A 24,480-nucleotide genomic window follows, 5' to 3' on the forward strand; every position below is an offset into this window, starting at 1 on the left:
TATGTGGCTCTGGAGGTTCAGGTCAGAGTCCATCACTACTCCCAGGTTTCGGGCCTGATCGCTGGTTTTCAGTTGTAATAACTGAAGTTGTGCATTGACTCTAGATCGTTCCTCTTTAGGTCCAAAAATAATAACTTCAGTTTTGTTTCTGTTCAGCTGGAGAAAGTTTTGGCACATCCACACATTTATCTGCTCTAAGCATCTGTTCAGTGATTGGATGGGCTCTGAGTCACCTGGTGACATCGTAATGTAGAGCTGTGTGCCATCTGCATAGTTATGGTAGCTAATATTATTTCCTGTTATAACCTGAGCTAGTGGGAGCATATAAATATTGAATAAAAGGGGCCCTAGGATTGAACCTTGGGGTACCCCACATGTGACCTTTGACCTCTTTGATGAAAAGTTTTCAATTGAAACAAAGAAATCCCTGTTCTTTATGTAAGATTCAAACCAGGTAAGCACTGGACCGGAGAGTCTGACCCAACTCTCCATTCGATTCAGTAATATGTCAGGGTCAACAGTGTCAAAAGCTGCACTGAGGTCCAACAGAACCAGCACTGTGGTTCTCCCACAGTTCGTATTTATATGGATGTCATTGAACACTTTTACGAGGGCGGTCTCTGTGCTGTGGTGAGCACGAAAACCAGACTGGAAGGAGTCAAAGCGGTTGGTTATTGTTAGGAAGCTAGTTAATTGTTTACACACAGCTTTTTCAATAACTTTGCTGATGAATGGGAGGTTGGAGATCGGCCTGTAATTCTGCATTAGTGATTTGTCCAGATTGTTCTTTTTTATAAGTGGTTTGATTACTGTTGTTTTCAAAGCCTGGGGCAAAACGCCTGATGAGAGCGATGAGTTTACTATTTGGATCAGGTCAGAAGCAATAACAGGCAGGACTTTCTTAAAGAAATGTGTGGGTAAAACATCCAGACAGCAGGAACTGGAGCTTAGTTGACTTATAATTTCCTGTAGGGTTTTATAATTAAGTAGTTGCAATTGGGTCATTTTTCCTGTATTTGTTTTGTTTGGGCACAGCATTGGTACTGACTTTATAGTGGATGTACAGATTAATCCTCTGATTTTTTTAATTTTCTCTGAAAAGAAGCTGGAAAACTGGTTGCAGGCGGCAATACATTGGAATTCAGGCGGTAACGTCACAGGAGGGTTTGTGATTCTGTCAACTGTTGCAAATAAAGCTCGAGCATTGTTAATGTTTTTGTTTATGACATCTGCAAAGAAAGCCTCTCTTGCATGTTTTAGTGTTAAATGATAGTTACGTAGTCTTTCTTTATAGATGTCACAATGAACGTGGAGTTGAGTTTTACGCCATTTTCGTTCTGGTTGTCTTGCAGATCTAACTGTTTGTGTATTTCTCCATGGAGATTTCTTTTTACCAGACACAACCTTCATTTTAATTGGGGCAATGGAATCAATAATATCTGAGACTTTAGACTGAAAATCATTTACCAACTTATCTACGTCATTACAGCTTAAGGGTAAGGAAGAAGAGTAGATTTGATTAAAAGTTTCTGCTGTGTTTTCAGTGAGAGAACGTTTTGTGATGGTTGCTGTTTGTCCAAGTGGGTTAAAAGATAAAGAACTTTCAAAGATAACAGCGAAGTGATCCGACAATGCGACATCAGTTACAGAGACATTGGAAATATTCACACCCTTACTGATAACCAGGTCCAGTGTGTGTCCTTGAGTGTGTGTTGCTTGTTTGACATGTTGTGTTAGACCAAAAGTCTCTAAAATATTAGCGAGCTTTTTTGCCCCTCTGTCTTGGGGGTTGTCAACATGAATGTTGAAATCACCAACAATTATTAAACAATCATAATCAATACATATAAGTGGTAGAAGTTCATTCAAGTCAGTAAAGAAATTTTCCACAAATGTTGGAGTTTTGTATAGAGTTACTGTCAAAGTTCGTTTGTGGCCTTTAACCTCAATTCCAAGATACTCAAAAGAGGTGAAGTACAACCTGTTGATTGATTCCATCTGTAAATTTAAGAAACTCCGGTCCAGAAGACATTTCTTCATGTGTATGTTGTGAATCCTGTGAATAAGTGGGTGAGCAGAGAGGGAGGGGAGAAGGAGGAAGGGAACCAGTCACTCTGTCTTCAGTCGATGTTGTATCAGCTTGTTTTTGTTCCTGATAAGCCGAGGGTTTCTTCCTAGTCAGAAATCCTTGAGCCTGTTCTTCTGAAGTGATGATCACGTTGCTGTCCTTGTTGATAAAATGAAAAAGATTTGCAGTGAGTAGCTTTATCCCATGTTTATTAAGATTGCGTCCGCCTCTTCCAAAAAGGTGAAAGCGCTGCCAATAGATCCAGAAGTTATCAATGAAGGTCACTGAGCTGGCAGAGCAGCTTTTAATCAGCCATTTGTTTATCATGTCCAGCCTGGAGTGTTTTTCGTCTCCCCATTGAGGTGATGGAATTGGACCACTGAAAAATAACTTCATTTTTAACTTTCCCATAGTGTTCAGTAGAATATTAAAGTCCTTTTTCAGAGTTTATGTAGACTCTAGATAACAATCTAATCTAGTCATTAGACTCTTGTAGTCTAATAACTAAAATAAATTATTAGATCAGTTTCTTCTCGTTGATCTAATAATAATAATGTAAATAAATAAATAAATCTCTTCCATGGGTGCAAGTTAGCTATGATGATTTCATTATGTCTCTGTATAGAACTGACCCTTTTAATTTCAAAAAACCTTCACAGGATTTGAAGGAACCAAGTGTTTGACAGGTTCTGTCTTGTCAGACAAGTGGCACAAACAAACCTCCTGAGTTCCTGCACATCTGGGCTGTTTTCTGGCAGAAGCCGAATGCCTCTCCCGTATGACGTTCCTCCGTGGAGGTGGAAGGCCAGATGATCCGACTCCACAGGCTGGGTGCTAGTGAGGCCCGGCACTCTACTGGATCCCGGGATTGCTCGGAGGTTATAGATTCTCAAAAAGGCACCAGGCTGACAGGAAAGAGGGATCAGTTCAACACAGGGAAGAGTAAGTCCAGAGTTCTATCCCTTTGTTAGAGATAGAAGCAAAAACCTGAGTTACCAGCTAGAACCGTAGCATGGCTCCCCCGTTATCTATTGGCCCAGGACTTACAGTGAAGTAGACAAACTTGAGTGGTTCTTCTCACACTTTATGCTCAAAGGTCCAGATGTGATTTTACATGTGACATAACATGTGACTCAGATTACAGGAGGAACCATCGGTCCAGTAGACCAGAAACTAGTTTGATAACGTTTGCCTTGAAAAGTGGACTCTGTGAGTAAGTCACCTGGAACTGAACAGGTAGCTTCATCCACTAACTCCTTCACTAAAAGCATTTTTAGTTTTGAATGTAATAGTCTAGAGTGAGATCAGCCCAGTACTTCTGGGGAAAAAAACAGTTGTAGTAACACTGAGACAGACTGAACTGTGAGGCCTGCAGAATGAGTGCTAGTATTTTGGACCAGCTGTGAATCAAAATGCTTCAAATGATGCCTTCTAAGAAATGAAATGAAAGTAAAAAGTTAGAGAATGAAATTAACAAGTGTTTATTTACTTAATTAAGAATTTGCATTGACAGATTAAGAGGCTGTTCCAGGCACAACTCAGAAGAACTCCATCCTCAGTCACTCTCCTTAAATATCCACTGACATCAGCAGTGGTTTTATCCGACAGCCTCCCTGACACAGTCTCTTCCATATTTCACACTTTGCAAGGCATTATTGATGGAAAGCAGAAAAAGATGACCAGGAAGGAAATTTTCCCTAAGCTGTAACTTCTTTAAATCCACTGTTAAAGCCACAGTACATAACATTTCCATATTTGTTAAAATCCTCATTATGTTGTGATGAGGATTAGCAGATGTTATTATAAGATAACATCTGCTAATGTTTGCAAAATCTCACCAAAAGAACCTGCTTGGGTTACACACAAGGTTGGATTTTTTTTTTCCTGCAGCTGCATTGGAACTAGACTGTCTATTCCATGTTTTGGATCCCTTATCCTTGGTATAGACCTATGTGTTGACTCTGCCTGTTGGAGGCAGAGTATCATTGTTTTTGTTTTATTATCTGGTGATTAATTTTTTTCCACAACAATGTCGTGACAGCAGAAAATGAGACAGATAATCATTCACCTCCTCCCTGAATTACTATTTCCAAGAGAGGCCAAGTGAAACAAATCACAACAAACTTCACATTAAAAGATAGTTAATTCTACAAACTAGGGAAGGCTGTCATAACCAAGAGCCTTTCCTGTATGCATTGATGATATTGGACTGGAAAAAAAACAGTTCAAAGCGTCTCCTAACTGACAGCATGGTCACATCACCTCTGCTTCTAATATGCTTGACTACTCAACAAAGTTAGAAAATAGGATCTTCAGTGCTGTTCCTTTATTTTTTGTATATACTGTACATCTTCAAGAAAAACATTGGTAGGGCAAGGCTTTACAAAAACTGGAGATCAGAAATTGGTTACTTTATGAGTGCTTCCCTCATAAAATTCACATGTGAATGTTTCTAAAAATCAAACAGGGGATTTGTGTATAATGATGGTAACAGCTTTTGCTATGTATCAGGTTAAGTCAGTACTTCTCAAATAGTGGGGCATGTGGGTGTGGCGAGGTGTCAATTAAGCATAAATAACAGCTTAGCAGCTATTCATGCTTAACTGATAAACAAGCCTCTGGTCACTAGGTGACAGCAGTGTTCAGACTAATCAACATGCTGCCTGTTCAAGCTAGTAGATGTGGCCTACTCAGCACTGTTGTAAACGGAGCTGAACAAAACAACAAAAAAACGGAGCGGAGGATATAAGCAGATGTTTTGAAATATAACTACCATCATAAAGGAGAGATAGAGAAGTTTGCCAGTGAAAAGAAAAACGGCAGCAGAGGTCAATAAAGCAAGTATGATAGAGTTTTATAGCCAGGCTAAGAGATTTTTGTTTTCAAATCAGGGCCTGTTCTAGACATGGATACATGAGGGGGCAGGCAGAAATGTGAAGGGGTCATCATTATGCGTTATGCTCCATAATATTTATTAACATAGTTGACTTATGTTTTCTTTATGGGATTATAGTGAACTGTGCTCAACCTAACAACAACAAAAAAATATATACCATAAGACCTTTAAAATTAAAGATACTTAAAGATACTATTCATCCAAAATTGAACAACCAACAACATAACATTTATCTACTTGGATGGTCATTATGCAGTTACACATTTTAAACTAATTTGAACCAAAAAAGAATAACTTAAATTAAAAACAGGATTAACAAACTGAATGCCTCCAAAGTTTTTCTTACCACTCCTACTTTTCTGCTTTTTCTTTGCATCTTCCGTAGCAGAGGGCTCTGGCCATGCTTGTGTGCGGTAGCTGGCAGGATTGAATGACCTTAAAGATGCACCAAATGCAAGTGTAGGTTAGCTACCCAGCATCGGCTCAACTGCACAGTCACTTACAACGTGTTCCAAATTATTATGCAAGTGATATTTTCTCAGATTTTCTTAAATGGTCAAAGCAAATGATGGTCAATATAATTTTCAAGTCATGAACTCTCACAGTATAAATCAGATTTTACTGAACAAAGCTCCCCATGAGAACAGTATTTTTATCAAAAATAAAAAACTCAAAATACACTGTTCCAAATTATTATGCACAGCAGATTTTCTAAACATTTTATGGATTATAAAGAACTGCAAACGGTAATTCTTTGAATCTGCAGCATTAAGTGGTCACATGTACTAAAATCAAAAGCTATTTCAATAAAAAACATCTTAACAGACCGAGTTACATGTTAACATAGGACCCCTTCTTTGATATAACCTGCACAATTCTTGAATTCATTTAACTTGTGAGTTTGTGGACTGTTTCTGCTTGAATTTCTTTGCAGGATGTCAGAATACCTTCCCAGAGCTGCTGTTTTGATATGAACTGCATTCCACCCTCAGATCTTCTGCTTGAGGAAACTCCAAAGGTTCTTAATAGGGTTGAGGTCAGAGGTCAGAGGAGGATGGTGACCACACCACGAGTTTCTCTCCTTTTATGCCCATAGCAGCCAATGACACAGTGATACCACATCCTTGCAGCATGAGATGGTGCATTGTCATGCATGAAGATGACTTTGCTACTGAATGTACGGCTCTTCTTTTTGAACCATGAAAGAAAGTGATCAGTCAGAAAGTGCATATACATTGCTGAGGTCATTTTCACACCTTCAGGGACTCTGAAAGGGCCGACCAGCTCTCTCCCCATGATTGCGGCCCAAAAAATTACTCCACCACCTCCTTGCTGATGTCACAGCCGTGTTGGGATTTGGTGGCCATCCACCACCAATCCACTACTGTGTCCATCTGGACCATCCAGGGTTGCACAGCAGTCATCAGTGAAAAAGGTTGTTTGAAAATTAATCTTCATGTACAGTAGGGCCCACTGCGACCATTTCTGCTTGTGAGCACTGGTTAGGAGTGGCCGAATAGTAGGTTCATGCACCGCAAGCCTCTGGAGGATCCTCCACCTTGAGGTTCCAGAGGCACCAGCAGCTTCAAATAACTGTTTGCTGTTTTGTAAGGGCATTTTAACAGCTGCTCTCTTAATCCAATGAATTTGTCTAACAGAAACCTTCCTCATTATGCCTTTATCTGTACAAACCCATCTTTGTTCTGAATCAGCCACAAATCTCTTCACAGTACAATAACGCTTCAGTTTTCGTTAAATATCTATTGTTTTCATACCTTGTCATACGGCACTACACTATCTGATTCTTTTCAGCAGCAGAGATCCTTCCTCTTTCCCATATTGTTTGAAACCTGTGGCCTGCTTAATAATGTGGAACATCCTTCTTAAGTAGATTCCCTTTAATTGAGCTCACCAGACAAACTAATCAATCCAGTTCTCTGAAATTAATTATAGTGATTCAAAGAGCCCTGACAAACAATACCATCTATAAATGTAATAGCACAACAAAAAATTAAATCTTTATGACACTTAAACCCAATTTGCACAATAATTTGGAACACGGTGTAAAATCAGGGGTTTCCAAGTATTTCTATCCTTTGTGCAGGAATCTGGGGAAATAATGTAGAAAAACCGATGAAGAACAATTCAAAGTCACTTGTATTTTAATTTTTTTCTTGTTCCGTGTCTGCTTTGCCACACACAGATCCATTGCCATAACAACCGAGTGACTACAAATACACTGACTGACCTAGGGGCCATTTAGGACAAAAACTGTGTTCTGTCTCTTACATACTACGAAAGACTCATAAACACTCACAAAATATTAAAATTGCGCATATACACTACTAAAATATCACACACGCATACAATTCTTCTCTCTCACAGACAAAATACTAAAATTTTGCATATTCACTATTAAAATATCACACGCACATACAAATTTTTTCTCATATGCACACAAAAAACTAAGATTGCACATATAAACTAATGAAATATTGCATGCACATGCATTTTTTTCTCTCGCACACACACAAGACTAAAATTGCATACACACACTACTAAAATATCACACACACACATACACACAAAGCATACAGACATACTATTCTGAATGATAGGTCAAAAATGTATGTCTGTGTGTGAACTAACACTAGGCTGAATGTGTCCTGTAAGTTGTCTTGTAAACTGAGAACTGTGGGTGCTTTATTTTGTATGGCACATTGCTGCCATCTACTGGATGTTTTGGGAAAGGGGAAATGCTTTACTTTTATGTGGCTTATGTGTTCGGTTTCTTCAAGGCAATGCCTGTAAGTGACATCTTATAGTTCAGAATGGGCGTTTGTGTTAACGTGTAAGGCCGAGTGAGTTGTCTATTGAATTTATGTTGGTTCTGAAGATAAATGTCAGCGAGTCGATTGTTGCTACGCCATTGCTAGCAGGCCGTTAAGATACTTTAGGCCATTACATAGCGTTGTTTTGTACTTATGTAACTGTATCTGAAACATTTCTATTAGCTGTTTTGAGCTTATTCTGAGTTGTTTGTGTTTGCAGTTTCACTCCGTTCTACATGAAAAATAAAGAGGAGCTGACAAATCCTGACTCGTGTGAAAGGAGTTTGGCTGATGGTTAGCGTTGGTTCAAGACACCATAGCGAGACCATTACACTTACATTCCGTCAAAGATGAAACAGATACAGGATGAAAAACAGCATACAAATTTACATCCCAATCTTTGGGTTTTTGAGCAGCAATTAAAGTGACAGTATAAGTAACCTGATTCAGTTATTGTTTTCTAGAAATCTAGTCCATTTGCTCCATCTCTTTTTGTAAAGGTCCGATTGTAGTCTCAGCATGAACGTTAACTTTTCCATTTTGTGGGTTTCGTCCACCAGTTCCAGCCAGTTCTTTAGCATTGGTGGGTTGGGTTGAAGCCATTTCCGAGTGATCAATTTTTTGGCTGTAGCACTGAAGATTTTTAATAAGTATTTGTCACTCATGTTCCAACTCTCGGATCAACCTTGAGCTAAATGCCCCTTACACCATGGAGAGCCAATATCCAACTTGAAGCTAACTTCACTGTGATCACTTCACTGTGCGCGATCTGATCTCCAAATTATGCCCCGCCTCTTCCGTGACAGCTCTCACACATTCAAAAAAATGAGTCCATCTCATACATTCAAAAAATTATTCTTTCACACAAATACAAGTCTCATCCCATTCATTCATTCATTCAGCCTAGTGTTAGTTCACACACACACGCACACACACGCACACACACACATACATTTTCAACAAATCATTCAGAATAGTATGTCTGTATGTGTCAGAATTATGTGTTGTTATCACTCTTACATTAGTAATTTTACATATTATGTTGAAACTTATGACTCACATTTACAGAATGTCTCTGTAGCATGATTATCTCTAACAAACAGAATGTTCCCCCCAGCCTTGTGAGAAATCGCTCCCATGAGACAGGACTGGATTTGTGTGTAGAGACAAAACTTGCTTTTTCTTTTTATCTCTCCCTTCTCTGAAAATAAAAGACAAGCTCCAACAGAAGGTTGTCAGAACACATGGGTCAGTAGCTTGTAGAAGCGGCTCGCGGTGTCTTCTCCTTTCGCAAAAGCTTGGCTGAAGAATAATAAACGTTGTCTGTGGTTCTTTTTATGTAGGTTGAGAAAATACCTATCATCTTGGTGCCGTAACCCAGATCTCAACATACCCATTCGCTGACAGACGAAGAATGACGCGCTGCAAAACGTGCAAGTCCGGAGTCCAGAACTCAGACAAAAAAAGTCCCGGGGAGTAAATTCTTCGCTGGGACAGCGTCCTTGGTCAGACTTTGTCTGCCAACAGCGGATTGACAAGATCCGAAAGGAAAAAACAAACCAACAGAAACGTGAGTGGAAAAGCACTATTAATTGGGATTCGACTCCAAGCGCTAGGGAAAAAGGGGGTGCAGGATTAGAGTCCTCCCCCTTGGATGAGGTCCCCATAAGGAACCTCAAGCCGGCAGGGAATTTTTGTATGAGTGCGAGTGTGAAGTGTGAGTGGTGCTGAGTTCTCTGAAAGGACAACTTATTGTCCTTAAGTTCTAGAATTAGAATCCTAAGTGGGGTACCGGGCAAAAACATAGTTTTTAGAACTCCAGGGGAAAATAGGCGAACGAGTAGTGCACTTTCCGTGACAAAGCACAAAATAACAGATCATATTGAGCTAAATCGCAGAGTACTAAAATTATGGGAAACAAGTAGGTGTTTTTAATCTTTTTCCACCTTTAAGGGAAGAAAGTAACTATCTAAAAGGCAGATAGTGGGTGTTTTTACTCTTTTTTGTCACCTCCAAGAGAGAACGTAAAGAAAATAACTATCGGAAGATACTGTAGTTTGTGTTTTTATTCTTTTTTCTCGCCTAAAAAAGAAAGTAACTATCTAAGGGAAGATAGTGGGTGGTTTTTAGCATTTCTACACCTTCAAAGAAAGAAAGCCAGTGGAGAGATGTCTCACTGAAAATAAAAAAAGGGTTGAAATTAAATTAAATACCTCAAAGTCTTGAAATTTATTGACACTTCAGTGTTCGTAGACCATGAAGTATTTGTTGCATTTAAATTGAACAGTTAATTTAGAGTTTAATTCTATAAAACAATCTACATTTTATTGAAATTGGTGAAGTGTTTCAGCAGTAGAAAATTCAGTTGTTGCTGGATTCTAACATAAGTCTGAGATATCTCTTTTTAAATGCGCACGTTACATAAAACAGGATCCTGAAGACTAGAGTTAAATATTAAAACATTTAAAATGTTAACAAAACTTTGGAAAATTCCTGAAGCTTCAGTAAAATTTGATAAACAATTTGAGAAAAAAGAAACACAATCAGGACAGACTGCAAATTTGTGACTGATGAAATTTTGACTGACAGCAAATTTGACCAGTTGTTTTGTGTTTCTGTTTGTGTCGCTTTTCATGTTGGTGTGAATGAGTGTGTAATTATGAGAACAAACTGTACTCAAGAACTGAGTAATTGATTAAATTATTAATCATTTAATATTTAAAAAATTACATTGTCAGTTGAAATTTTTATATTTTAAGCCAACCTAGTAGATGTAACCAGTTACTCCAAACTGGTGATTGTGAATAAAAGTAAGATTTTCTAGACTAAAGTTTAAAACCTTTAATCTATTTTTGATTGATTGATGATCATTAAATTTATAAAGAAATATTGAATTAAAGGATTTGAGATTTTGGTTTAACTTCAGGATAGTCATTTTTATTTAGAAAGAGTAAGAACAGTGTTCTGCAGAAGGGCCAACTAAGGCCATTTGGCAGGAGTAAAACAGAAGTATTCCACCTTGATGAATTTGACAAACATCCACAGGTAAACCTGTAACAAAATGCCTCTTTGCTAACATATCTCCTCAAGCAATACAACTCCAAGCCAAATTAGCAGTTTGTAAGTGTGCAGCAAACACAACAGGTACCAATGAGGTCTCTAATAGAAACAGGTTAGCTGATCAAATAGCAAAAGGAGCATCATCAGCAGAAATAAAAGTGTTAGCCATAGAAGAACAAACTATTATAGACAAAAAGATACTTAGAGACATGCAACAGCAAAGACCTGAATTAGAAAAGTAGATGTGGGAAAAAAAGGGGCAAAATTAAACGATGACATCTATGTATGACCAGAGAATAAACTAATCCTACCAAAAAACCTATATAAATGGGCAGCCATATTGAGTCATAGTGGGTCATATGTCTCAACAGGAGGGATGGTGAGATAGGTACACCAATATTACACTACTTATGGGTTTACCTCTTATTCTTATTAAAAAATATATTTTGCAGAACATGTTTTATCTGTGTTAAACATAACCCTCAAGGAAACATGAGACCGAAAAGAGGAAGTTTCCCAAAATCCTCTTATCCATTTCAGACAATGCACATGGATTTTATTGAACTCACACAAAATGGACCATATAAATACTGCTTGGTAATGATTGATGCATTTTCTAAATGGGTTGAAATAGTTCCAGCAAAGCATGCAGATGCTCTAACACCAGATGCTCTAGTTCTAGTTTTACATATAGCAAAAGCTATATGTAAAACTATTATTCCAACACATGGCACTAATGTCACTGTAATCAGTGACAATGGGCCACATTTTGTAAGCCAGGTGATACAAAACATGGCTACTCACTTAGGAATGACATTGAAAAACCACTGTGCCTACCACCCTCAGAGTGCAGGCCTAGTGGAAAGAACAAATGGAACTGTGAAAAGCAGATTGAGAAAATGCATGGAAACAACTGGCAGGCCATGGCCAGAATGTTTGGATTTGGTAAAGCTTTATATGAGAATTACCCCTACAACAGCTGGTTTAACACCTTTTGAAATTATTCATGGGAGAGCTTACAGATTGCCAATGTTCTCTCCAGATTTACAGAAAGCAGATGAAGAACAAACGTTAGCAGATTATATGATCAGGACTCTGAAAGTGTCAAATGCAAATTTACTGCCCTCTGACTTTCGTCCTCCAAAGGAAACCACTTCCATCAAGCCAAGAGACTGGGTCTACATTAAAGCCATCAAAAGAAAGAACTAGGCCAGCCCACGGTGGAAAGGACCGTTCCAAGTGCTGATAACCACGCCAACCGCAGTGAAGATCGTTGAAAGATCCAGCTGGATACATTTCAGTCACTGTAAGCTGCAGAGTGTTAGACCCCTAATCCAGAGTGGTGGTGAAGCCTGACTTCAAAGGGGTTCCATCGTTTAGGGTGGTTCGTCTCAAAGTCAGTGAAGAAACCAGTTAAACCTCACTCTGCTAGCCTGGGAGTGCTGACATCTTTGTATTCTGAGCAGCAATGGGGCTCTCACATGCCAGGTGGGTCCTCTGCTGTGTTGTGACTGCAGCATGCTTACTGTTTTGGAGGAAGAGCAATCTCACCTTCAGCAGGACAAAGAAAGAAGCAGACATGTCCCCCCTCCAGACCCATCCACACGACTACAGTACCAATCTGTGGTGGCAAATGATGAACAGGACCGCACACAAGGGAAACGAAACCAATTGCTACGTCTGTGCGCAGCTGCCCTATGCTACACACAACTCAGGACTCTGACCAGGGAACATCTCCGATGAAAAGCAGATGTGTCTCTATGGCCTGAGTACACACCCAGGACACAGCTTCTCAGGAGGAAGGAACGAGTGGAGTAAAAGGAATTATTCTATCCCACTCCTTGAGAGCAACCCCCACCCAAAGACCTTTAGATGAACTGAACTGTTCTCCTATGACTGACATGCTTCCATTTCCCCAGTCGTCGTTGAAGCTGCCAAAAATAATTTCCTTGGCCAAGCCAAGATCTCTCAGAAACTGTGTGTACAACAGAACCGCACCATTGGGAATGGTCCCACAGAACTTGTGTAGCAAAGTCTACGAATTCTGTGAAAAGACCCTGAGGTTCTTCAATTGCACCGACTGCAAGGCCCAGAGGTCGACCAAAGGCTGCAATGCCTCAGACTGTCGGAACCTGCTCCAGGAGAGGAGATTTAACATCACCCAGCAGACAAGAGGAAGACAAAACAGGACTCACTACAGTGCCAGGAGACAAATAATCGCACACAATGACTGGTACTTCCTGTGTGGACATGAGGCTTACGTAGCCTTGCCAAGAAGTCAGGGAGGTTTATGTGCTTTAATCCCCCTAACCAGCCCGGTTGCATTCATCAGAAAAGCACACCAAGTTCCATCTTCCCGCTCCAAGCGCTCAGTTATGCCAGAAGTCAAAAGATGGGGTGACCTTACTACAGAGACTGGAGTTCCTTGGGAATTCAAGATCTGGGGCAGCAGAGAAAAGGTAATTCAAGGTCTATTTCCAGGGGTGGGAATAGGTGAAGTACAAGTCCATGTGGAAATCAACAGGTACCCCCTGCTGCGACTCATCAACAACACACACCAAATAGCAAACGGCACCACGACAGAGCTGATCGAACTGAGAAGCATGGTTCTGCAAAACCGTGTTGTACTGGACTTCCTCACAGGGAGGGGTTTGCAAAATCATTGGCTCGACGTGCTGCACATTCATCCCTGATGAAACCGGAACTGGTGGAACCATTTATGACGCTTTGCACGACCTGGAGGAACTTAACACTATGTGGAAAGTGGAACACATGGATCACAACCTTTTGACTTTCTTTCCTGGCTCACCTCTGGACCCTGGTGGCAGCTGCTGTTAAGATTGGGACACCTATCCTGACTGTCCTGTCATTTCACAAGCTACATCATTCCATGTATTTGTAGCATGATGCTAAAGATGTTTAACACTGCCATAATCAGCTATCAGCAGGTCAGGGGAACCTCTGACACAGATGAGGACTACATGCCGTTCCAGATGGATAAAGATGAACTGAAAGAAGGATAACATGACGATGTCCTGTAATTAATAAACAGATTAAATCACCTGCTCCTATACTGAAAATGTGAAAACAAGTGATATTAGTGATGAAGAAATGCATTTGGCTTCTTGCCATTTTCTTTATACATTAAATTTTTTCTATAGCTTGTGTCTTTTTCTTAGATTTTAGGTAGTTCACACTATGTAAGAATAATAAACAGGACGGAAATGTTAGAATTATTATGTTAGTAGTTTTACATGCTATGTTGAAACTTTTGACTCACATTTACAGAATGTCTCTGTAGCATGATTATCTCTAACAAATAGAATGTTCCCCCTGCCCTTGTGAGAAAACGCTCCCATGAGAAAGGACTGGATGACCTGTGTGTAGAGACAAAACTTGCCTTTTCTTTTTATCTCTCCCTTCTCTGAAAATAAGAGACAAGCTCCAATGGAAGGTTATCAGAACACATGGGTGAGTAGCTTGTAGAAGAGGCTCGCTGTGTCTTCTCCTTTTGCAAAAGCTTGGCTGAATAATAATAAACATTGTCTGTGGTTCTTTTTATGTAGGTTGAGAAAATACCTATCATCTTGGTGCCGTAAGCCAGATCTCAACATACCTGTTCGCTGACAGACAAAGAATGACGCGCTGCAAAACGTGCAGTCCGGAGTCCAGGACTCGGAAAGGGAAAGTGTGAGAAAAAAATATTGTATGCATGTGTGATATTTTAGTAGTGTATGTGCGCAATTTTAGTATTTTGTGTATGCGTGAGAGAGAAAAATTGTATGCGTGTGATATTTTAGTAGTGTATATGCACAATTTTAATATTTTGTGAGTGTGTAAGAGTCTGTAGTAGTGTGTGAGAGACAAAACATAGTTTTTGTCCTAAATGGCCCCTCATAGGGGGTGACTAGCTAATTTAAACACCTGCTCTACTGATGATCTGCAGGGTTTACTAGCCCCGCCAGGCCAAGCGTTGTTTGTTTTTAGAAAAATTAATAATCCAAAAAAAAATATAAAAAAAGTTTTTTTTATTATTATTATTTAATCCGTATTGCAAGCGGCTCTGTTACTCTGAGCGTTTAACTAATCTATTCCTAAAAGATAAATTTGTAGTTTATGCATTTAAAGCCAGGAGAGCGGACCAATCACACAAGTGGAGTTGGATCCCGCACTGCCGCAACTTGATCTCGGAAACAGTTTACCTCAGCACGGATCGCATGCGCCTCCTTTCACTCAAACTGGACACAGTGTGGAATTATTTTTCTTTGGCGAGCCGCGAACTCCACATAAAGGTACACTGCGTTAGCTCTGGTTGAGCTATCCAGCTAAGTGGATGCCACACACACTGAGCCGACAGGACAGCAGATGACTCCGGCAAGACCAGAGGCGGAGGTTTGTGCATTTATATTAACAAAGCTTGGTGCACAGACTCTGCTACTACCGAGAGTCACTGCTCACAGAATGTGGAGTTTTTAATGGTCAAATGCAGACCTTATTACCTCCCAAGGGAATTCACCTCGATCATCCTCACTGCTGTGTACACCCGCCCGGATGCTAATTCCAAGCTAGCCATGAAAGAACTCTATGTGGCTATTAGCAAACACCAAACCAAATACCCCGAGGCTGCTTTTATTGTTGCAGGTGATTTCAATCACTCCAACTTGAAGACAGTTCTTCCCAGATTCCACCAACATGTCTCCTGCCACACCAGAGGAGACAAGACCCTGGACCATGTCTACTCCAATCTGGCTGGAGCCTACAATGTGACACCCCTCCCCAACATCGGACAATCAGACCATCTCTCCCTGTTCCTCACACCTCGGTACTTACCCCTCATCCAACGTGTGAAACCTACCGTGAGGACAGTAAAGGTGTGGCCAGAGGGCTCAGACGCTGTGCTCCAGGACCGGTTCAGGAATACAGATTGGACTATTTTCCACCATACAGACTTGGATCAGTACGCCTCATCTGTACTGAACCATATTTCCACCACCATAGAACGTGTCACCACCTGCAAACGCATTACCATGTACCCCAACCAGAAACCCTGGATGAACCGAGACGTTCGTCTCCTGCTGAAGGCCCGCAACATCGCCTTCAGGTCAGGGGATGCACAGACTTACAGTGCAGCCAGGGCTGAGCTGAAGAAGGGAATCAAGAAGGCCAAACACCACTACAAAAGGAAGGTGGAGGATCATTTTTCTAACGCCAACCCCCAACGTATGTGGCAAGGCCTTCAGATTCTCACAGACTACAAGAACCCCAATACCACCCCCGCTTCTACTGATGTCTCCTTCCTCAACGAACTTAACAACTTCTATGCTCGTTTTGAGAGAGGGAATACCACAACTGCAACCAAAGCAGCTACCACCCCAGGCCAACAGCCACTGACTTTCCTCCCCACTGATGTAGGAGCGGCTCTGAGCAGGATTAAATCCCACAAAGCTGCGGGTCCTGATGGCATACCTGGACGTGTCCTCAGAACGTGCTCTGGGGAGCTGGCAGGAGTGCTGACGGACATCTTCAACCTGTCCCTGGCCCGCGCTGTGGTACCGACCTGCTTCAAGTCTACCTCCATCGTCCCAATCCCCAAGAATCCCAACCCAACCAGACTCAATGACTACCGCCCGGTAGCCCTTACCCCCATCATTACCAAGTGCTTGGAGCGGCTGGTCCTAGCACACCTCAGATCCTGTCTCCCCCCCGCACTAGACCCCCACCAATTTGCATACAGGCAGAACAGGAGCACATAGGATGCAGTTTCTATAGCGCTGCACTCTGTCCTTTCTCACCTGGACAGTAAGAACACTTACGCCAGACTGCTGTTCTTAGATTTTAGTTCAGCATTCCAGCATTCAACACTGTCATCCCATCACAACTCATTACCAAACTCACAGACCTCGGCATCAGTCCACTCATGTGTAACTGGTTGCTCGACTTCCTGACCAGTCGACCTCAACATGTCCGGCTGGACAACCACTTCTCATCCACCATCATCATAAACACCGGAGTGCCACAAGGCTGTGTGATGAGTCCCTTCCTCTACTCCCACAAGGCTGTGTGATGAGTCCCTTCCTCTACTCCCTCTTCACCTACGACTGCAGACCTGTCCATGGCTCTAACGCCATCATCAAGTTCGCAGACGACACCACGGTGATCGGCCTCATCAGAGATAATGACAAGGCCGCTTACAGGGAGGAGGTAGACCGTCTGGCTGAGTGGTGCGACAAAAACAACCTGCAGCTGAACACCGAGAAGACCAAGGAGCTTATTGTGGACTTCAGGAGGAACGCTGACCCACATCCACCCATCCACATTAAGGGGACAGTGGTGGAGCGTGTGGACACCTTTAAGTTCCTGGGAGTCCACATCTCCGAGAATCTGACTTGGACGACCAGCTGCTCCAAACTCATTAAGAAGGCGCATCAGCGCCTCTTCTTCATGAGGACCCTGAGGAAGAACCACCTGTCCTCAGAGATCCTCACGAACGTCTACCGCTGCACCATTGAGAGCATCCTCACCAACTGTATTACAGCTTGGTACGGGAACTGCTCTGTCTCCGACCGGCAGGCGCTGCAGAGGGTGGTGAAAACTGCCCAGTATATCGCCGGGGCGCCGCTCCCTGCCATCAAGGACATCTACAGGAAGCGGTGTTTGAAAAGGGCTGGGAAAATCACAAAGGACTCCACTCACCCAGCGCACACACTCTTTTCCCTCCTGCCCTCTGGGAGGCGTTACAGAAGCCTAAGGACCAGAAGCACCAGGCACCGGAACAGCTTCTTTCCCACAGCTGTCACGCTTTTGAACGTCTCCTGACATAAAACATAAACTATAAGGACTGTACTCCCCTATCCTCTCATACAACAATAACACATGGACTATCCTCACACACACACACATCACAGACTGTTTTCTTCACACACACATACAACCTGTAAATTTTATCTGCCATTATTTAGCTATAATCCATTCCCTAACATTCTTGTATATTCTGTATAATCTGTGCATATAGCTCCCATATTTATATTTATACATAATATCTATATCTCTTGCTATAACCCCTTATAGTCCATACATACATAGTCTTGTACATCTGTAAATAAATATTTATATCTCGTAAAGCACTTCTGGATAGACGCAAACTACATCTAGTTGCTTGTACTTGTGACAGTGCAATGACAATAAAGTTGAATTCTATTCTATTCTATTCTATCTGAACCACAGGAATAAAGTCGCGCTTTAAGAGATGCACATTGAGGGAGCAGTGAGATTAAATTATCTTTGTGAACAAAGAATTATGTGGGGTGTTTACATCTCAACACACTGCCCAGCGTGTGACTCTGTCTTCCCTGTAAAGTTTATGTATGTGGTCACGGTTGGCAGGTGCGTTAGTAGTTAACGAAGCAACGCTAACCACTCATCATGCAGGTTAAGCCCAGTGAGGAGCTTTCGCACCCTATCTCTGGTTTTATATTATTTTGTAATTATTTTAGTATTATTTACAAGATGCACCAAACCATATCAAATGCTTAGTAAGCCAGAGTTAATGCACGCTCCGCGCTAAGATCTGAAAAACGTTTCCCATAAAGTTGAGCAAACAAAAACAGTTCCTGTTTATTAAAAACTTAACAGACTCGAAATTGAAGAGCTACTAAAACCACATTAGCAGTATTAAATTAAATCTCCCGTCTTTTCCGCATCTCTCCGCACAGTGCAGTGGATTTAGCGCATCACACAGGGTTGGTCCAAAGCTGTATGAGGCCTTGAGCAGAATTTGAGTTAGGGGCCCCTTTTCCTGCTAAAATTATCAGTACCACTAACAGCTTCTTTGTTACATGTAGTGAAATCTGGGAGAGAGGATGTAGTTTAATTGGCCAATCTAAAAAGCAATAAATTATAATTGCAGTTTACTGATTTGTATTTGTGAACAGACAGAGCTCAAACTTCAACTCGTAGAATCAGATTGTATTTGTGATAACAAAACAATCCAACTATGAAGATTGTTCTTTGAACTTTTACAAAGTAATGCCAGCTGCTTAAAATTTTACATTTAAATGTTAAACACTGTAATATTTTAAATTTATGTACGCTTAAACCATTAAATCAAATTTAGCAGCATTGATAATCTCAATAAACAAATGTTATATTTACATATCTTTGGTCAGTGTTACAATATTAGCATTGATGGGGCCCCTGAAGTCCTGGGGGCCTGATGGAGCCGTTTAATTAATTTAGATTAAACAGAAGTGCAGATAATTGATATTCATTTTAATAGCATTTTTTTATTTGTTTTTTAAAGATTAATTGTGCATCTAAATAGCATTTCACTGGCATTTCAACCGCCTCGGCTCCCCGACCACCAGGCTTAGCAAGTTTTGTGGGGGAAACCCTGATCTGTGAGTGTGTGAGTCTCCTTATTTTAACTGAACCAAAACAAACCCAACTGCATAGCACAACATCTACGTGTTAAGGTTGTTAAAGTCAAGCTAATATAACTGACCTGCTTCCCTCTCCCTCGCTTTTGTTTTAATTAAAACCTTTTCCTGACCTGTGAAATGTGATAACCTTGGTGTAGCAGTCCCTCAGACCCAAGAAAACACAGAGAGCTTCGACGGGTGTAGTAGCTTTGTATTTGCTTCTTTCACAGCCAAGTTTGCTGAATAGCACTGAAATACACCGTGCTCCAAATACACCGTGAAAACTAAAGGAAAAGACACAAAACACGAATACATTACATAAAAAAAAAACGCTAACTTCACAAACTAATGCTGTTCTAAGCATGTACCTCGCTCCGCTGTCCAAGGGCTGCAAAGTCCACGGCGGCAAAGTCCGTGCAGTGCTGCCTCTAGCCTTCTCTGAAGAAAGTGCGCTAACCCAGAGTCACAAAGATGAAGAACATCCTCCTCCTCCTGTCCGTGGGATATTCCCGCCCAAAGCTCTGACCGACTAGCAACACTTCCTCTCATTCTCCACCTCAAATGAAGGCGCCAACTCAGAGTGAACCAACCCACAGCGCCCCCAGTGGGCACCATGGGTAGCAACCCACAAACAGCACAAACAATGGAATGGGCATTTACACTTGGTCCTTGTTTTCTTGTTGTAGTGTTAGCAAAGCCAAAGCACTGTGTTTCTTTTTCTTTTATGTATAGGCTTACATTTAAGATTTAGACAACTTGACAAATACAACCAGTGTAGCTACAGTTTGCGAGCAGATTTTTATTTTGTTTTTATCAGGCCTCAAGGGATACTTCTGGGCCGCACAAATTAGATCTCTGATATGTTGGTGCAATGATGATTATGTTTCAAAATGAAAGAATCTGGAAATACATAAGAAAGATATAGAAGTTAGAAATTTCATAGCACACAAAGTAAGTAATAAATTAGATTCAATAACTAAGACTGCAGTGCTTTCCCCAGTGTATTATAAGCCTGACTGCCTGCCATGCTTTACTAGATCCCTTGCTTGCACAAGCGGACATTCCTAACTAAATTCTGGAGATCTGGAAATTTGTGGAACGGTGCAGATGAAGATGGCGCCAGTGTATTCGGCACGCCGTCCAACTCGCTCTCTCTACTTTGTTATTTTTGCTCTCTTTGTACATTTATGCTGTTATGACTCCAGTGTCTTAATTGTTTACGACTGTCAAGCACTTCTGGGCATTAAAACTTTGGTAGATCTACAATTTGGATATGGTCTGGGTCCGAAAAACCAAGGCTTCCAGTTCATCTCTGACATCCCTACTGAGCTGCTGAATTGTCCACATCTGATTCCGGAAAGGTGTTTACGTCGAAAACGTGGTAAACGTGGAGGACTGGCGGTGAGGATTAAAGCTTATTTGGCATTTCTTCGCCGTTGATGCGGCTCTTGACTTGGATGGTGTCCACGTTTCCTGAATGTACGACGCCGCTGGATTCACCCCATTGTTCCTGGGATGTGCTACTCTTGAATGGACGCGGTGGAGATTTTCTATCATCGATGGTTTCGGGATCAAAAGAGGAATGTGGATTATGGAAACCTCAAGCGGTTGAACTATGTTTCGTCTTCAACTTGTGCTGATGCACCATCAACCATCTGCTTGGCCTTGCTTTTTTTTTTTTTTTTTTGGCACCGGCACAGCTGGCTGCTTGCAGACACAGCTCCCGTCGTGTGTGTTAATCTGTGTATATTTGCTGTAACCGATTAAGGATCTGTGCTTAAAGAACCCATAGACCATCAGTTAAGCTTTCCACAATGGCTGGATGTGGTTCTGTTGCTGTTCTCCGCGTTCTTCTGCTACTTTTTCTACTCTTTGTTACGGAGAACCTCGCAGAACGGAGTAGCGGCATTGTTTACTCGCGTGAACAGCTGATTGCGCTGTGTAAGCCTCTGCTGCTGCCCGGAGACAGGCCTGTGGTCCCAGAGGAGTTACGGAGGAGACGACGGGGCTGCAGGTCTGGAGTTAAACGGAGGGAGAAGAGGAGACGGCACAAACCAGCGGTACCGGCGATTATTGTGGGGAACGTGAGGTCTTTGGGGAATAAGACGGACGAACTCACGGCACTGGTTAGGACCCAGAAGGAGTACAGGGAGTGCAGTGTCTTCTGCTTCACGGAAACCTGGCTACACTCGCTTATTCCGGACTACAGCGTGGAGGTCCCTGGATTTTCCTTGGTGCGGGGGGACAGGGACTTTTCCAAGAGTCGGAAGAAGAAGGGCGGCGGGATTGCACTTTATGTGAGTGAGAGGTGGTGTAATCCCGGTCATGTTAACGTGAAGGAACAGATTTGTAGCCCGGACATTGAACTTCTGGCTGTGGGAATGCGGCCGTATTATTTACCGAGGGAGTTTACGTCCGCCATTTTGATCGCTGTTTACATTCCCCCATCAGCTGATGCAGCGGTGGCCTGTGACGTCATCAGCTCTACCGCAGCCAAACTCCAGACTCAACACCCAGACGCCTTCATGGTCATCACAGGTGACTTTAACCATGCCTCATTGGACAAAACTCTACACAACTTCCAGCAGTATGTTGACTGTTCCACCAGGGAAAACAAAATGCTGGATCTCCTGTATGCTAATGCCAAAGATGCATACAGCGCCACAGCCCTGCCCCCCCTTGGCAGGTCGGACCACATCTTGGTAAGGATGACTCCCAAGTATGTCCCTCTAGTGAGTAGGCAGCCTGTGCGCATCAGGGCGGTGAGGAGGTGGACACAGGAGGCAGCTGAGGCACTGCAGGACTGCTTTGGGTCGACAGACTGGGATGTGCTCTGTGGGCCTCATGGGGAGGACATCGACAACATGTCTGACTGCATCACGGACTACATCAGATACTGTGAGGACACTGTCATGCTAGCCCGGACCGTGCGCTGCTTCTCCAACAACAAACCCTGGATTACCAGTTACCTGAAGGCACTTCTAAACAAAAAGAAGATGGCTTTCAGGTCTGGAGATAAGGAAGGGCAGAGGAGAGTTCAGCGTGAACTCAGAGAGACACTGAGGACATGCAAGGACAACTACAGGAGGAAGCTTGAGTCTAAACTCGAGCAGAACAGTGTGAAAGATGTGTGGAAAGGAATGAAGCACATCGCTGGGATGAAGGGGAAGGACACACAGACATCTGGGAGTCTGGATAGAGCAAACCAGTTCAACCAGTTTTTCAACAGGTTTAGCTCACCTCCTGCTACTCCCCTACCACCACCATCCCCCCACACATCCACACTGCCCCAAGTTGTTCAAACCACCTACCGGCATTCTCCTCCACACCACCGCTCCTTCAGCCCCCCATCCCCTCTTCCTCCCCCATCTCCACTGCAGACAACAACACCTACCCCCAGCTAACGGTGACTACAGGCCAGGTTAAGAGACAGTTGGAGCGAATACACCAGGGGAAGGCTGCAGGCCTGATGGCATTACAACACGGATCCTGAAGACCTGCTCCGGCCAGCTGTCCCCTGTACTGGCACACATGTACGACCTGAGCTTGAGGCTGGAGAGAGTCCCGCTGCGGTGGAAGACATCACATGTGGTTCCTGTTCCCAAGAAGCCAAGGCCATCCGACCCAGAGGACTACAGACCAGTTGCTCTCACATCTCATGTGATGAAGGTCATGGAGAGACTGGTCCTTGCCCAGCTGAGGCCTCGGGTGAGGACGTTTCTAGACCCCCTGCAATTTGCCTACAAGCCCCACTTAGGAGTGGACGATGCCATCATCTTCCTGCTGCAACGAGCACTTTCGCACCTGGATGGTGGAGGAGACACTGTGAGAAACACATTCTTTGATTTCTCCAGTGCCTTCAACACCATCCAGCCTCTGCTACTGGGTGAGAAGCTGCGGAGGATGGGTGTCAACGACTCAGTGATCTCCTGGGTTACTGACTACTTGACAGGCAGGCCACAGTTTGTCCGTCTGGGCAGTGTCCTGTCTGATGTGGTGGTCAGTGACGTAGGAGCTCCACAGGGAACTGTGCTTTCTCCCTTTCTCTTCACCCTGTACACCACTGATTTCCAGTACAACTCTGAGTCATGTCACCTACAGAAGTTTTCTGATGACTCAGCGGTTGTCGGGTGCATAGGGGATGGAGAGGAGGGGGAGTACAGGACACTGGTGGACAGCTTTGTGGAGTGGTCTGAGCAGAATCACCTGAGGCTCAACATTAGTAAGACCAGAGAGATGGTGATTGACTTCAGAAGGAAGAAGACATCTTCACGGCCACTGAAGATCAAAGGGGAAGTGGTGGAGGAGGTGGAGGATTACAAATACCTGGGAGTTGTAATCGGCAACAGACTGGACTGGGCACCTAACACTGATGCTGTGTGCAAGAATGGGATGAGCAGACTATTTTTTAAGGAAGCTGAGATCCTTCAATGTGTGCAGCAAGATGTTGGAGACCTTTTATCACAGTGTTGTTGCCGGTGCCATCTTCTTTGCTGCTGTGTGTTGGGAAAGCAGCATCAGAGCCAGCGACTCTAATAGACTGGACAAAATCATCAGGAAAGCTGGCTCTGTACTGGGACTAAGGCTAGAGTCCCTGGAAACTGTGGTGGAGAGGAGGACAGTGAAGAAGGTTCTGTCTATTATGGACAATAAACAGCACCCTCTCCACCACATAGTGGACAGACAGCGGAGCACCTTCTCACATAGACTGCTCCAGCTCCGCTGCCGTAGGGACAGATACAGGAAATCCTTCCTGCCACATGCCATCTCACTGTACAATAAAAGCTAAATCATTGTTCTGCACTAATCAGTCCAATTTTGCACAACTGCACTGTGGCACACTTGCTGTAAATATTTTTACATATACATATCTGCATTTTTTTAAATCTTTGCAAGGACTGCTCTAAGTTGCTTTTTATATTAACAGCATTTTATATTTTTACAATTCATAGCATTTTATATTTTATTTTTATTTTTTATTTTATCTACAACTACTACTCAGTGGTAGTTGTTATTGTGTCTTGTCTCTATGCTGTAACTGCGAAGTAATTTCCCTGCTGGGATGAATAAAGTACTTCTATTCTATTCTATTCTATTCTATTAATGCTAGGTCTTTAGCTAACAAGACCTTCATGCTACATGATCTGTTTACTTCTCGGGATTTGGATATTTTATTCATCACAGAAAATTGGCTACAAGAAGGTCAGT

The 24,480-nt window shown here is 42.4% G+C and overlaps 1 protein-coding gene and 1 long non-coding RNA gene across 13 annotated transcripts in view; both read right to left on the reverse strand.

Moving 5' to 3' along the window:
- Positions 1–24,480, reverse strand: part of pot1 (protection of telomeres 1 homolog) — a 96,441-nt gene that overhangs the window by 13,552 nt on the left and 58,409 nt on the right. For all 12 annotated transcript variants that reach the window (XR_004336799.1, XM_032547174.1, XM_032547166.1 and 9 more), the window contains one exon: positions 2,789–2,973. Coding sequence is in view for 11 of the 12 variants with exons in the window: in XM_032547174.1 (XP_032403065.1) it covers positions 2,789–2,973 (185 nt within the window). In the remaining variant the exon portion in view is untranslated. The remainder of the gene's footprint in view (positions 1–2,788; positions 2,974–24,480) is intronic.
- Positions 19,463–19,954, reverse strand: LOC116709162 (uncharacterized). Its single transcript, XR_004336827.1, has 2 exons — positions 19,641–19,954; positions 19,463–19,556 (listed from the first exon to the last, which is right to left on the reverse strand). It is a non-coding gene; the product is annotated as an uncharacterized LOC116709162 (long non-coding RNA).

Source organism: Xiphophorus hellerii, chromosome 2 (assembly GCF_003331165.1).
Source record: "Xiphophorus hellerii strain 12219 chromosome 2, Xiphophorus_hellerii-4.1, whole genome shotgun sequence".
Lineage (NCBI taxonomy): Eukaryota > Metazoa > Chordata > Actinopteri > Cyprinodontiformes > Poeciliidae > Xiphophorus > Xiphophorus hellerii.